The 14,757-nt window shown below is 47.8% G+C and overlaps 1 protein-coding gene across 1 annotated transcript; it reads left to right on the forward strand.

Annotated features, from left to right (window-relative positions):
- Window positions 1-2,291: 2,291 nt before the first annotated feature.
- On the forward strand, window positions 2,292-7,165 carry Rps14 (ribosomal protein S14). Its single transcript, XM_028890107.2, has 5 exons — window positions 2,292-2,396; window positions 4,350-4,500; window positions 5,008-5,169; window positions 6,400-6,476; window positions 7,048-7,165. Exons 2-5 carry the CDS (start codon window positions 4,352-4,354, stop codon window positions 7,113-7,115), a joined length of 456 nt encoding a protein of 151 aa, XP_028745940.1. The 5' UTR covers window positions 2,292-2,396; window positions 4,350-4,351; the 3' UTR covers window positions 7,116-7,165.
- The last annotated feature ends 7,592 nt before the right edge of the window (window positions 7,166-14,757 follow it).

Raw genomic sequence — 14,757 nt, forward strand, 5'->3', positions numbered from 1 at the left:
CCCCTCTTCTGGCCTGCATATTATGCAGGCAGAATATTGTATACATAATAAGTAAATAAAATTATTATTTAGATTTTATTTACTTCTATTTTATGCCAAGTGTACCTGTGCGCCACATACATGCAGTGCCCTAGGAGGGCTAAAGAGGGCGTCAGATCTCCTGGGAGTGTTGTTCCAGATAGTTGTGAGCTGTCATGTGAGTGCTGGGATTCAAATCTGTGTCCTCTGGAAGAGAAGTTGGTACCCTTAACCACTGAGCCATCTCTCCAAGCCCCCTTATTTTTATTTTTTTTTTTAGGCAGGATCTCACGATATAGCCCTGGCTGGCCTGGAACTCTGGAACTCACTGTGTAAACTAGGTTGATCTTGAATTCACAAACCTCCACCTGCCTCAGTCTCCAAATGTTAGGATAGAAGGTGTGCATCACCACTCCCAGCTTCTCTACCTATTTTCTGTTTAGTGTGAAATGTCTACCATAAACACGGCTTTTTTAAAGCACCCTGCTGGGTGTGGCAACATACACCTGTAATACCAGAAGTCTGAAAGTAGAAACAGGGAGATCAGGGGTTAAAGGGCAGTCTGAGCTACACAACAAGTTCCATACCAGCCTAGACTACATGAGATCCTGTCTTAAAAACAAGAAAAAAACAAAAACAAGAAAGAAAGGAGAAAAAAAAAGCCATGCATGGTGGTATGTATCTATAATCCCAGCACTCAGGAGGCAGAAGCAAGAGTCAGGAGTTCAAGGTTATCCTCAGCAATACAGGCAGTTCAAGGCTAGCCTGGGCTACAAGAGATCTTGTCTACTTCCCCTAAAGTCCTTTCCCATATGTATATCCCTAAGTAATACTGGGAAAGACAACATGCTAAATGTAAGAATGTAAGATTAGTGGGAGGTCTCTCTTCTTTCTTTCTTTTCTTTTTTTTTTTTTGTGGGGGGGGTGTTGTTTGTTTTTTGAGACAGGGTTTTTCTGTGTAGCTTTTGGAGCCTATCCTGGAACTGGCTCTGTAGACCAGGCTGGCCTCAAACTCATAGAGATCCACCTGGCTCTGCCTCCCCAGTGCTGGGATTAAAGGGGTGCGCCACCACTGCCCGGCGACACACACACACACACACACACACACACACACACACACACACACTTGATCCTAGTGGTCTGGGGGCAGAGACAGGTGGATCTCTGTGAGTTCCAGGCCAGCCTGATCTACACAGCAAGTTCCAGGCCGGTCATGGTGACACAGTGAGACCCTGTCTCAAAAGAATAAAATTTCCCTAAATGTAGCTGAAGTCTTTCAGAGTGGTATCAATTCCAGTACACAGAGAACTATATGCAATATATAAATTTTATTATTTAGCTATATGTATCTGTGTCTCTGTATATGTAGCGCTACTGTTTGCCATGCTCTGTAATATGACTCTATGGATGTATGTACAGCCAGTGTGTGTGTGTGTGTGTATTGTACCCATGTTTTTCAAGTTTTTTTTTTTTTTTAGATTTATTTATGTTTATATATATGTATACAGTATTCTGCCTGTATGTATGCTTGCATGCCTGAAGAGGGCACCAGATCTCATTACAGGTGGTTGTGAGCCACCACGTGGTTGCTGGGAACTGAACTCAGGACCTCTGGAAGAGCAGCCAGTGCTCTTAACCTCTGAGCCATCTCTCCAGCCCGTTTTTCAAGTTTTACAAGGAACATTTCTCCGCCCTTCTCCTCATTTCCATCGACAAATCTCCCGGTTCGCCAAGGTTCTGCAATACTGTTATTAGAGGGATATATGAAAATGACTATTAAACATGGGGCTTTTATGTCATGACCCCAAATCATACCACATACGTGGTCTCAGTTCATACACCTATCTGCACAATGGAAATCAAAGGTATCTAGTTTGTGTCGAGAGAATTAACCGAAACACCGAATATAAAGATGCTTTAGTGCAGGGTAGCATGTAAGGCTCTCTGCACTGTGCAAAAGGGGCCAAAGCTGCATTACAAGGCTGCTCTATTGTTGCTGTTATTCTCCTCCGCACCACGAGGTGCGCTGTCGCTTCCAGGCTGCCTGGCCTGCGGTCCTGATGGCGGAAGTCCGTCTAGCTGCGGCCACCGCGACCTGGCGCCTAGCCCGCCTCTTCTCCCGAGCGTGTCCCGCTCCGCGCGGTCCCCTAGGCAGCAGGTCGGGTCGCAGCGACGCGTAGCACCCGGCGTCCCTAGCAAGCCGTCTCCCCTCGCTGGCCGCCTTAGCGTCCTTGGAGACAGGGACTAGAGGCTTCTTCCGGGGGAGCCGGCGTCGCTCCGTGACCTCAGCGGCCCACTTCCGGAACGCGGAAGTGACCCGCCTGCCCGCCCCTTCCGTCTCTCTCTTTCCGGTGGAGGAGTCCGGCGACGACGTTCAGGTAGGAGGCCCGGCCGCCGAGAATCGTGCGGCATCCTCCGGCCAGGGGCATCTGCGGGGTCGGGGCCGGGGTTCCGTGCGCGGTCGCCGAGCCAGGGGCGTGGGCGAGACGGGCGGCCGCGACCCACGGGGCCCGCGGGCTGCGCCGTGTCCCGGAGGCGGCCTTCTCTGGCCTGCGATCGGGAAGCCGGCCGTGGGTGCGGGTCCTGCCCTGGGCCTGGCCGTGTCGCGCGGAGCGTCCGGGGGGCGCGTCCCTAGTCGCGGGTGCACCGGCACCCCACGAGATGGCCAGCGGGCAGCCTCAGGCCTGCCCCTAACCCCGTTTCCTACCGTGAAAAATACGAGCAGGAGTCGTGCCGGGCCCCTCTGTAAATCGAAGAGTAAAACCCTGAGTCGGACCCATTGGCTGCCAGGGTGCTCCCTAACCCCCCCTGAGTCGTGCACATTGCCTGTCGGGTGCTTGCTTCCTAACCCCCCTGAGTCGTGCACATTGCCTGTCGGGGTGCTTGCTCCCTAACCCCCCCCTGAGTCGGACACATTGCCTGTCGGGTGCTCCCTAGCAGACTCGGACCGACGCCATATGCTTACATTTTCCCGAATAATCAATCATTCTCTAAATCTCCACTGAGCACGGCCAAGCTACATTGAGTAGACATCAAACTGGAACGATTTGTACCCTACCGGATCGTGTTTGTTAGCCTAGTTTGAGGGTAAGGGCAGGTGACTGTACCTCCTAAACCTGCCCGTGTGCTTTAAGGCCTAGGAGGGCGGTTTGTGGAGTAGGGGCTTCTTGGTTCTAGGAAGAGACTAAAAGACAGGCTTGGACACTGCATCGTCCTGGACAGACCCTCCTATTTGCTGGGATTTGGCCTGATTTTCATGAGTGCTGCCAGTACTAGTTTCTTCTGAAAGTGTTGGTTGGTGGTTCTGATCCTTAGCCTCAGATTGGTCAAAGGCCTGCAAGTCCTGTGACTGCACGTACATTATAGGCTAGAGCAGCGGTTGTGAACCTGCTAGGAACATGACTCTTCACAGGGCTTGCATATATGATGTACTTACAATTCATAAAAGATAGCAAAAGCAAAATTGAGCCTGGTGGTGCTGTGCTGGTGCTGCTGTGCACACCTTTAATCCCAGCACTTGGGGAGGCAGAGCCAGGAGGATCTGTGTAGTTTTGGTACCTGTCCTGGAACTCACTCTGTAGACCAGGCTGGCCTTGAACTCAGGGAGATCCACCTGCCTCTGGAGTGCTGGGATCAAAGGTGTGCACTGGCACACTTTTTTAATGTTTGCTGATGTATGTAAAGGTTGAAAGGTTTGGTTCTACACAGTGAAAGGCTGTCATGAGGTGAATTGCTTGGCAGGATATTGAGTGTAGAAAAGTTAGGATGTGGACAGTGGGCTCCCCTGCTCTTGGATCTTCCTGCCACTCTCCAGTGATCTTGGCTTTGACTTTTTGTCTTGTCTTTTTAGGCTTCTTGGAAGTGGTTTCTGGCACCCAGGAAGCTTAGATTTAAGTATTGTGTATGGCCAGAGAACCCCTAAGCTGTTGTGGTCTCTGCTGTTTGACTGCCTTGCAGTGACTTCAATTGTGTCACCGTGGGCAAATAAACCTCCAGGCTTGAGGAAGGGGAGAGGGGAGTTGGGAGTGGAACTTGGGCCTGAGACCTGAGTTCTGTGTTATCTATTTTAGATCGCTGCTGTGAAAGTTAGAGATGCTTGTGGTCTATTGCTGGAACCATAGACTGATCCTAAAAATGCTTGAGCTTTTGTTGAGAAATTGTCTCTTCTCTTGGCACCTCCTTTTAGTTATGACCCAATAACTCTCCAGGTACAAAGAGGTTGGTTATTAGGGAGCTGAAGGAGCAAAGCTTGGGTTTCCTTTAGTAGGTAAAGAAAAATGTTCTGGAACCCTTCTGTCTGTCATTAACTTTGAGGTTCTCTTTCCACTTAGAAATGGCACCTCGCAAGGGGAAGGAAAAGAAGGAAGAACAGGTCATCAGCCTTGGGCCTCAAGTGGCTGAAGGAGAGAATGTATTTGGTGTCTGCCACATCTTCGCATCCTTCAATGACACCTTTGTCCATGTTACTGATCTTTCTGGCAAGTGAGTATTTGAGCAGGGAGGCATAAAACCAAGCTCAAAGGGGCTGGGTATAGCAGTTGATGGGATTCACGCTAAAGAATTACTGTTGGGCTTAAGTTCCCATGAGTTATAAGAGAAAACAGTTTCGTGTAGCTGAAGATAAACTTGACTTTCTGATCCTCCTGCCTCCACTACCCCTTTGCTGTGGTTTTGGAGGTTGAATCTAGGGCTTTGCTTTGTGGGCATCCAGTACCAACTAATAAGCTACATTTCCAGCTGCGTATGTTAAAGATTATACACACGTGTTACATTGTGGAAGTTATGAAGATAAAAATGCAAAACTAATTATTATCTTAAGAAGTTCACTACATAGGGTCTTTGGAACCCTATAAACACAACTATCAGGATGTATGCTCAAGTTAACCAGCCTGTCCTACCTAATTGTTAAGACTGTGCTCATTGGGGTTCAGTAAGTGTTCCATGTGTCCTTGTTGGAAAATGAAGACATGGCTCTGCTTCTGTCCCCAGGGAAACCATCTGCCGGGTGACTGGGGGGATGAAGGTAAAGGCTGACAGAGATGAGTCCTCTCCGTATGCAGCCATGCTGGCTGCCCAGGATGTGGCCCAGAGGTGCAAGGAGCTGGGCATCACTGCCCTGCATATCAAACTCCGTGCCACAGGAGGAAACAGGTATGGAAGACTCAAGGGCTAGATTGTAGTAAGTCACGGCGTGGATTGGAGATTTGATTCTCCGTTATGTCTGAGAGCAAGCTGTTTTAGGCATGTGTGTGTATGTATGTTCCTGGTTAGGCATGGTGGCTGATACCTGTAATTTTAGCCCTCAGGAACCAATGTAGGAGGATCTAGAGTTTGGGGTTAACCAGAGCTATCCAGTGAGCTTCTGCCTCAAAAAAAAAAAAAAAAAATGAATGTGTTGTTCCTCTATGTTTGTCCTTACTGTAGAGTGCTTTTTTAGCGTACATGAGACCACCCTTCGTTTCCAGCACCAGTTAGACTGAGTGTGGTAGTACACGCTGCTGTCCCAGAAAGTGGAGGCAAGGGGGTCGAGAGTTTGCAGTTGATGATTGGTTGCCTGATGAGTTTGAGGCCTGCTTGAGCTTAAATGATGTGCTGGGGGTGCGTAGTCCAGATAGACAACTACAAGAGAAACTCCTTGAGGTGGGAAAGAAGCTGGGCATTAAAGGAATGATTGGCATGAGGTGTGCTCCAGGAAGCAGGGATGAAGCCTTGTGGGTCTTGTGTCTTATGGAGCAGAGAGCAAGGACTTGGGCGTGAAAACTAGAAGAGGCAGCTGCTGAGTGGAAAGATGCTACATGGGAAGCTGTTGGGGAAGTCCATGAAGACGTGGGAGCTGGAATAGGAATGGCAGGGGAGGGGGGAGTGGAGAGCTCAGCCAGGCTGAGTAGCTGTGTGCGGTGAGGGGCGTTTCTTGTGTACCCCCTTAAGGATTTGCAGGTGACATATACCTTTAATCCCAGCATATCTCTGTCCTGCCACCCACACACACCAAAAAAATGGAAAAAAAATTACATGGGTGTGTTGCCTGTGTGTGTACCACTAGTTCCCTGTGGAGGCCTGAAGAGGACTGTGAATCTCTTGGAACTGGTGTTGCAGGTGGTTGTAAGCTGCCATGTGGGTGATGGGGAACAGAACCAGGTCCTCTGCTAGAACGGTGGTGCTCTTCGCTGAGCCATCTCCAGCCCTCATTTAGCAATTTTGAAAGGTTGAGTTTTGTTGTGAGATGATGTAATATGAAAATCAGAGTGACCCACAAAGTAAAGTTTTGTATGCCTCCCTCACAGAGTGTGCAGATCTGCACCCCCCATTCAGAAGTATATTAGAACCATATGGTTTTAGGAACATTTCCACTGACTTGGCCAACAATCCTTCATTTTCTAGGACCAAGACCCCTGGACCTGGAGCCCAGTCAGCCCTCAGAGCTCTCGCTCGCTCAGGGATGAAGATTGGGCGGATTGGTAAGTGCCCCCTCTAGCTAACATTTGGAAAGCATTGACCCCTTCCAAACCACGTGATGTGCATAATGGTTCAAAGCTTGTCTGGTGACTGGTGGCGGTTACTTTTGTTACAAGAGCCTGTAAAAGACATTGTGAGAGTTCATCTCCATAAATACCCCTGTATCTGTTATATCATGTTTTTTCCCATCTGTGTTGGGAAAGCTTGGAAACACTTGAGAGTCTGATTTTGGCACCCTTTGTCTCCTTACTAAATGTTAGAGCCTGCCCCCTGGGACAGTCCAGATGAGGAAGAGTTGCACACACTGAGTCTAAAGAGCAAACAGCCACAGTTGCTGGTGTAGGGCCACTTGGTATTAGAGTCGGTAGGCTCTGAGTTAGAAAAAGGATGTGTCCTTCTCCTCTGGTGTTTGTGTGCCTTCTCAGAGCCCATGTCCCCTCCCAGCATGAGTTGGGATGAGGAAATGGCAGGTGAGGTGGGCCGTTGTAAAAGGTCTGCTAGTTAGTCTAGGGAGGGGAGACCTGTGTCCTCGTGTAGCTACCTGCAATGACATTTTTTCCTTCCTTCTCACAGAGGATGTCACTCCCATCCCCTCGGACAGCACCCGAAGGAAGGGTGGGCGTCGTGGTCGCCGTCTGTGAACAGGACTTCTCAAATTATTTTCTGTTAATAAATTGCTTTGTATAAGCTATTTTGGTTCTAATGTTTATTTGTTTCTAGGCAGGGTGTCTCTCCATAGTCCTGGCTGTCCTTAAACCCACTGTGTAGATGAGTCTGGCCTCAAACTCAGAGATCCGCCTGCCTCTGCCTCCCGAGTGCTAGGATTAAAGGTGTGGACCATCACACCTCTGTCGCTTAGGGACCTTCCAGGGCCACACCAAGGCCGTGTATTGTTTGGTGTGAAGATTGTATATGGGAACACATGCAGGAGCTTCGAGGTTGTGGGTTGGGCAAGCCTGGGTTTGCAGACTGGTTTTCTGAGAATGGGAAAGGGAGAGGAGAGGAGATGCTGAGGCTGCCCTTCTGGCATTAATTTGTCAGCCAGTGCTGTTTTGAAAGTGGAACTATTTATATGTAGCTCAGGCATTGGAGGGACTACCTCTAACCCCAGCATCCAGTACCTAAGAGTTCCAGGCCAGCCAGGGTTATATAGCAAGATTTACAAGGCAGCAAAAAAGTAGAGCTGTGTGGGTTGTCTGAACATGGACCAATTCTTGAGATGGGTTTCACTGTAGTCCAGGCTGCCCTCAAATTGGTGTCAATTTTCTTGACTTGGCCTCCTTTATTGCTGGGATTACAAGTGTGAATTAACACAGCCAGTTTGGGTCTTTTTAGATTTTCAGCAGTCTCATCCTGGAACTAGCTCTGTAGACCAGGCTGGCCTCTGCCTCCTAGTGCTGGGATTGAAGGCTCACCTTTAATCCACCACCCCCTGGCTTCCAGTTTGGTTCTTAAAGGGCCAGAGCAGGGCGCAACTGTTGATCAATCAAGTGTAGCCCAACCAGAAGTGGAGCCTTCGAGACCTGAGCCATATATAAACGTGTGTGGGTGTGTTTCTCCTCTACCCCCCCACACCGGCTGTGCAAGATGGATAGCTTGCACTTGCCTTGCTTTCCTTAGCACTTCTTGGAGGTTGTTCCACATTGGTACATAAAGTACCTAAGAATCAGTCACCCCACAAATAGACACCAAGTCCTATTTTCATCAGCAATAAAAAAGATAACGGTTTCTGCTCTCCGGAAGCTGGCATCTAGCTCCAAGGACACAGTGGTGTTCAGATGGTACTAAGTGTTCTGGAAGGGCTTGCTTTTTTTATTGCTTTGAGACAGGGTCTCTATGTAAGCTTGGCTGGACGGTATTCATAGCTTCCCAACTGCCTCTGCCTTCAGAGTTCTGGGCTTAAAGGCATGTCCGCTTTTAGTAGTCTTTTAGGTGCTACTATTCCTGTAACAGCTAAGAAAGCCAGTGTGGAAAGTAACCTGGCAGAGCTGCTCTTGGTGGCACATCTGTAATCCTAGCAAAATTAGGGTACTGTGCAATTGGGTCTCTACTGGGTTACAATTTGGAACCCCTCAAAGAAAGCCAGGTCTAGGAGCATCCTTTAACCCCAGCACTCTGGGAGGCAGACAGAGCTCTGTATTCAGGTCCACAAGGTGAGACCTTGTTTGAAATAAAAGCCCCTAGAACATTGGCAAAGGTGTTGTGTTTGGTTGGTTGCTGTTTCGTTTGTTTTATTCGTGTTTTGTTTGTGTGTGTGTGTGTGTGTGTGTGTGTGTGTCTATAAGCATCTGCTGTGTGTTGGGATGGAGAAGGTTGCTAGACTCTTGGAGCTGGAGCTATGGGTGGTTGTGAGCCTCCTGATCTGGATGCTGGGGCTGAACTCTGGTCCCCTGGAAGACAGTAAGCACTCTGAACTGCTGAGGTCTCAAGCACATTGCCACATGTTTGATTCCTGAGTTGTACTGTTTTGATTTGGGGGGACAGGACTCCCTATGTAGCCCAGGCTGGCCTGGATTCTGCTTGGCCTCATGAGTGCTGGCATTACCTCGAGTGCCCTGCCATATCCAGGTACTATAGGGTTTTTTGTTTTTCCAAAAAGATTTTTTTTTTAAATGATTTGTTTTCATTTTATATGCATTGTTGCTTTGCCTGCATGTCTGTGTGAGAATATCAGATCTCCTGAAACTGGAACTACAACAGTAGTGAGCTGCCATGTAGGTGCTGGGAATTGAACACAGGTCCTCAGGAAGAGTAGCCAGTGCTTTTAACTACAGAGCCATCTCTCCAGCCCTGTTTTTTTTTTTTTTTTTTTTTTTTTTTTTTTTTTTTGTGTGTGTGTGTGTGTGTGTGTGTGTTTTGACACAAGGTTTCTCTGTAGCCATGGCTATTCTGAAACTCACTGTAGACTAGGCCAGCCTCGAACTCAGAGATCTGCCTGCCTCTGCCTTCTTCCTGAGTGCTGGGATTAAAGCATACCACCTGGCTGGAAGTATATTCTAAAATTCATTCACATTGTGGCATGTGCTCATGCCACATTCTTTTGTTAGATGATACTGCATTGTCTGATGCATAAACTACCTAAACGGAGGCTGAAGAGATGGCTCAGCAGTTAAGAGCACTGGCTGCTCTTCTAGGGGATACGATGCCTCTTCTGGCCTCAGAGGACACTGCACAGACATGGTGCACAGACATAAACTAAGGCAAAACACCTGAACTTTTACCTACACATAACATTTTTAAAAATAAAGGTTGGGGGGGGGGCGCTCGGGCGTGGTGGTGGCGGCGGCGGCGACCTGCACCTTTAATCCCAACACTTGGGAGGCAGAGCCAGGTGGATCTTAGTGAGTTCGAGGCCAGCCTGGTCTACAGAGCAAGATCCAGGACAGGCACCAAAACAACACAGTGAAACCTTGTCTGCAAAAACCAAAAAATAAAAAGCAAAGGTTAGTTAGGGTGCATGATGTGAAATTCCCAAAGAATCAATAAAGAACTATGTTTTGTTTTGTTTTTTTAAGGAAAAGGTTGAGAAAATAAGTGGTATAGAGAGATGGTTCAGGTTAAGAACACTTGCTGTTTCTGCGGGGAACCAGCGCTCACAGTACCCATAGGGTGTTAGGGACTCGGCTGCCTTTCTGCCTTTAACTCCAGCTCTAGAGTCTGATGCCTTCATATACATGTGCTTACAGACACAAAAAATACAATCTTTGAAATTGGGGGATGTTTTGGGGAGCTGGGTTTTGGGGTGTTCAGCACTTGATCTTGCAAAGGACCCAGCCAGGTACAATTCTCAGCGCCCACATGGCAGCTCACAATGTCTGTAACTCCAGTTTCAGGGAGTCTTGAACCCTCTTCTGGTCACCACGGACGGTGTACTCAGGTGGTATACATACCTATAAGCAGGCGCATACGTGAAAATAAAAATGAGTCATTAAAAGTTTAAAAATGTTAAGTGTGTGTTGGCAAGGCGGCTCAGCAACTAAAGGCATCTGCTTCCAAGCCTGGTGACTTGAATCCAGTCCCTGGGACTCACATGGTGGAAAGAGCGCCCAACCCCCACAAGTTGTCCTCTGACCTCCAAAACAGCGCTGTGGAACATGTGCACTCCCACACACACATGAATAAATGTATTAGCACACTTAAAAATAATTAATGTGTGGCTAAGCCCCGGTCATAAATCCATGCTGAACTTAGTTTTTAAAAGTAGGGGTGGGTGGCCACAGATCTTCCTTAATTAAAGAATTGTAAGTAATTTAAGATCAGTTCGCTGAGCTGACCTCCCTCCCTCTAATAGTAGGCTCTGCTGGGTGACTCACTTCCCAGTGAATAGAACATGGCCGAGGGAAAAGGGAAGTAACCAAGAAAGCCCATAGCGCCTCTGAAATCACGTCATGCACAGGCCCTCTGGTCATGGCAAGAGCACCTCACCACAGAATTCTTCCAGAAGATTCATAGCCTCAACCTAAACAAGAGAAACCTGTGACTGAATTAGATCTACAAAAACAAACAACTCCTTAAATCATCATATTCATGAACGTCAAAGACAAGACCGGAGGAGACTGAGGATATGTACCAGTGGCATTTCTTTTGACAAATATATCACAGCAGCGGCGGATAGCAAGGAACACCGTGTATGTAGTAGATGAGAACATGTACATTATCTTTAACTTACTACCAGATGAGATTACTGCAGGGGTGTGATTTCCTCCCGTGGGTCTGGTTTCTAGGTGTGTGCAGCACAGTCAGGAGGAGGCCGTTCCACAGCTTCCCTCTGCCATGTTGGGACTGCAGCGCAGCCTTTTAGTGCGGACGGCTGTGGTGCTGTGCCTGGGAGGGGATCACGGGATGAAGTGCTTAGCCAGACAAGCTGCTGCTACTCTTAAACCCGTTCAGCTCCTGTGCCAAGCGTATAAAGGACAGCTGGCTGGAAACATGCTGGCGGGGGCTTGGAGCATTCCCCTCGTTTCCTGTGATGGAACATTGCAACTTGTCCTGTTCCCTGGTAACCGGGGATGCAGTCAGCTGGGTCACTCGAAGTCCTTTCAGGGTTGATTGGTTTTTTGGATTGGTGGGTTTTTCTTTTCTTTTTTTCTTTTTTTTTGGTGTGGTTTTTTTGTTTGTTTGTTTGTTTTTTGTTTTTTGTTGTTGTTTTTTGAGACATGGTTTCTCTGTGTAGCTTTGGAGCCTGTCCTGGATCTCACTTTGTAGCCCAGGCTGGCCTCGAACTCACAGAGATCCGCCTGGCTCTGCCTCCCGAGTGCTGGGATTAAAGGCGTGCGCCACCACCGCCCGGCTTTTTTTTTTTTTTTTTTTTTTTAAGATTGATTTATTTATTATGTATACAGTGTTCTGCCTACATGCATGCTTGCAGGCCAGAAGAGGGCACCAGATCTCATTATGTCAATACAGATGGTTGTGAGCCACCATGTGGTTTCTGGGAATTGAACTCAGGACCTCTGGAAGAACAACCAGTGCTCTTAACCGCTGAGCCATCTCTCCAGCCCGGCTTTTTTTTTTTTTTTTTTTAAGGACGGCTAAGTTGTGGTCAGCTTGGACTCTAGCAGTCTATGGGCCTCTGAGGCAGACAGTGCGAGACATACACTGTTACCTACCTGACTTCTACAGAGCTTGGGAACCCAGCCTCAGCAGGTGAGCCGGAAGCTGGCAACCCTATCATCCCTCTGGAGATGGCCGCCACCCAACACTGCCCTGCTCCTGGGTAGCCACTCACTGGACTTTGTGGAATGGTTTTTCTCCCACTTAGTCACCCCATTTTTCCTGTAGCCCGTGGAAACTAAATTGAGGGACTGGGGGTGCTCAGTGGAGGTTTTAATATCTCAGGCCCGGGGTCATCTCCCAGTTCTGCACAATAAACTGTTTTGTCCCATTTAGTTATACCTTTCTCCTTTTCTCCAGCACAGAATCTAGTCTCTTCAGGGAATCTCCTCAGCCTTTGGGCTAGCATGCTCACACCCTGGGTGCTCTCCCTCTGCCCAAGCCAAGCCTAACTCCTTTCGTTTCTCATTTTCTACTCCAGCCTTTCCCCCTGGGCCTCAACTACTTTCTACTCATCTGTTAGAGTGTGTTTTTCCTCACAAAGCTAGCTTCTAGAGTATTGGTTCTCAACCTGTGGGTCACAGCCCTTTGGGGAAAGGTTGAATGGTCCTTTCACAGGAGTCGCATATCAGATATGGTGCATATCAGATGTTTGCGTCATGATCCATAACAGCAGCAAAATAACAGTTATGAAATAGCAACAAAAATAATTTTTTGGTTGGGGGTCACTGCAACATTATTAAACTGTATTGAAGGGTCCCAGCGTTAGGAAGGCTGAGAACCACTGATCTAGAGGCTTCTCATGGTATTCCTCCCCTGAACTCCCATAGCACGGTTTTGTTCCTGAGGGGTACCACTGGCCAATATTTATTGCAATATCCCATTCCTCCACCCTGTGTTGTCTCTGACAGGGAATAGGCCCTGCTCTGCGTCTGCTACTGCTGCTCCCAGCCCGGCCTGCAAAAGTAGGGATTCAACAGAGATTGATAAACCACGGAAAGAAGAGATGAAGGGACTCCCTCCCGCCTCTGTACTCATCCAAGTCAGTATTTTGAAGCGCTTACCTAGATCCTGAGTAAATCGAAAAACCAAACAAAACAACAAATAAACAAACAACATGCATTCCGCAACTCCAGAGAAGTAAAGTGAATCTTGGGCAAGCGCTTACAAGAAATCTAAGAAAAAGAGCATCCAAACACACCTTTAATCCCAGCACTCAGGAGGCAGAGGCAGATGGATCATTGAGTTTGAGGCTAGCCTGGTCTACAGAGTGAGTTCCAGGACAGCTAGGGCTGCACAGAGAAACCCTGTCTCGGAAAACCAGAGAGAGAGAGAAGAGAGACAGAGACAGAGACCAAATGGATTAGGGGAGAGAAAGCTGTCAGCCTACAGCTGTCGGACAGCAAATACTGGAGCTAATTCATGGTCAGGGGAGTGAGGTCGGCCATGTCTTCTTGTCTTTCCCCAGCTAAACCTGAGGGAGCTAAACCGGACATTCACATCAAGTCGGAAATAGATTTCTTAGCTAATACGGCCCAGCTCCCAGCAGAAGAAAAAGTGAACTTTCACCGTTGAAGGCTTTCCTCAGCTGGGGCCCCCAGTTTCCCACAAACAACATAAAACCAAATATAAGTTTATATGAAATCAGTATACCTGGAAACCAGTCGCCAGAAGAGCTAGCACAAAGATGAGTCAGATGTAGATACCCCTAAAGACTTCAGATACTAGAATCTGAAATGATTATATAAGAAATGCTGGGGTTGGGGATTTAGCTCAGTGGTAGAGTGCTTGCCTAGCAAGCGCAAGGCCCTGGGTTCGGTCCTCAGCTCTGGAAAAAAAAAAGTGCTTAAGGAAGTACACCATGAAGTCCGGCATGATGACGCATGCCTTTAATCCTAGTGCTTGGGAGGCAGAGGCAGGTGGATCTCTGTGAGTTCCAGGATAGCCAGAGCTACATGGTTAGATTCTGTCTCAAAAAAAAAAGAAAAGAAAAAAAGAAAGAAAGAAAAAAGAAATAGAGAGAGAGGAAAAAAGAAAAAAGAGAGAGAAAGAAAAGGAAAAAGAAATGCACAATGGAAGAATTTTTAAAAAAAGCACGAATCACATTGGAGTATATTTTAAAACCACCAAAGGAAGTTCTCAGAAAAATATAGCATTGAAATGAAATGCACAGTGGATGGGCTGCATGGTGGATTAGAGCTGCCTGAAAGAGGAATGACTTAACAGGAGATGAGAGCAGAAGTTCGCAACAGAATGGGCTAGTCTGCGTCTCCTCACGGCTTGCTTGCCTGTGCTGACTGTGTCTGGCTTTCAGGCAGCCTTCGTTCCCGAGGTGCACGAAGTGGAGGCTCCCTGTAACCCAGAGAAGTACCCTCTCTTTCCACACAAGGATGCGTGTGGGACTTAAATAGATAATGCCTTGAAGAAGGAGGCGGCAGCCTTGCAGCATGTGGTCCTAATGTGGTAGAAGTCTGCCAGTATAGGAGTTGATAGAGAAATAGCCTTGAGCATCGAATGTCTTGGAATTAGAAATGGTGTGGCAGAGACAATTTCTCAATCTCTCAATCTCTCTCTCTCTCTCTCTCTCTCTCTCTCTCTCTCTCTCTCTCTCTCTAGTTTAGTTTTTCAAGATAGGGTTTCTCTGTATAGCCCTAGCTGTCCTGGAACTCACTTTGTAGACCAGGCTGGCCTCAAACTCACAGAGATCTGCCTGTCTCTGCCTCCCAAATG

The sequence above is a fragment of the Peromyscus leucopus genome, chromosome 19 (assembly GCF_004664715.2).
Source record: "Peromyscus leucopus breed LL Stock chromosome 19, UCI_PerLeu_2.1, whole genome shotgun sequence".
NCBI classification, from domain to species: Eukaryota; Metazoa; Chordata; class Mammalia; order Rodentia; family Cricetidae; genus Peromyscus; species Peromyscus leucopus.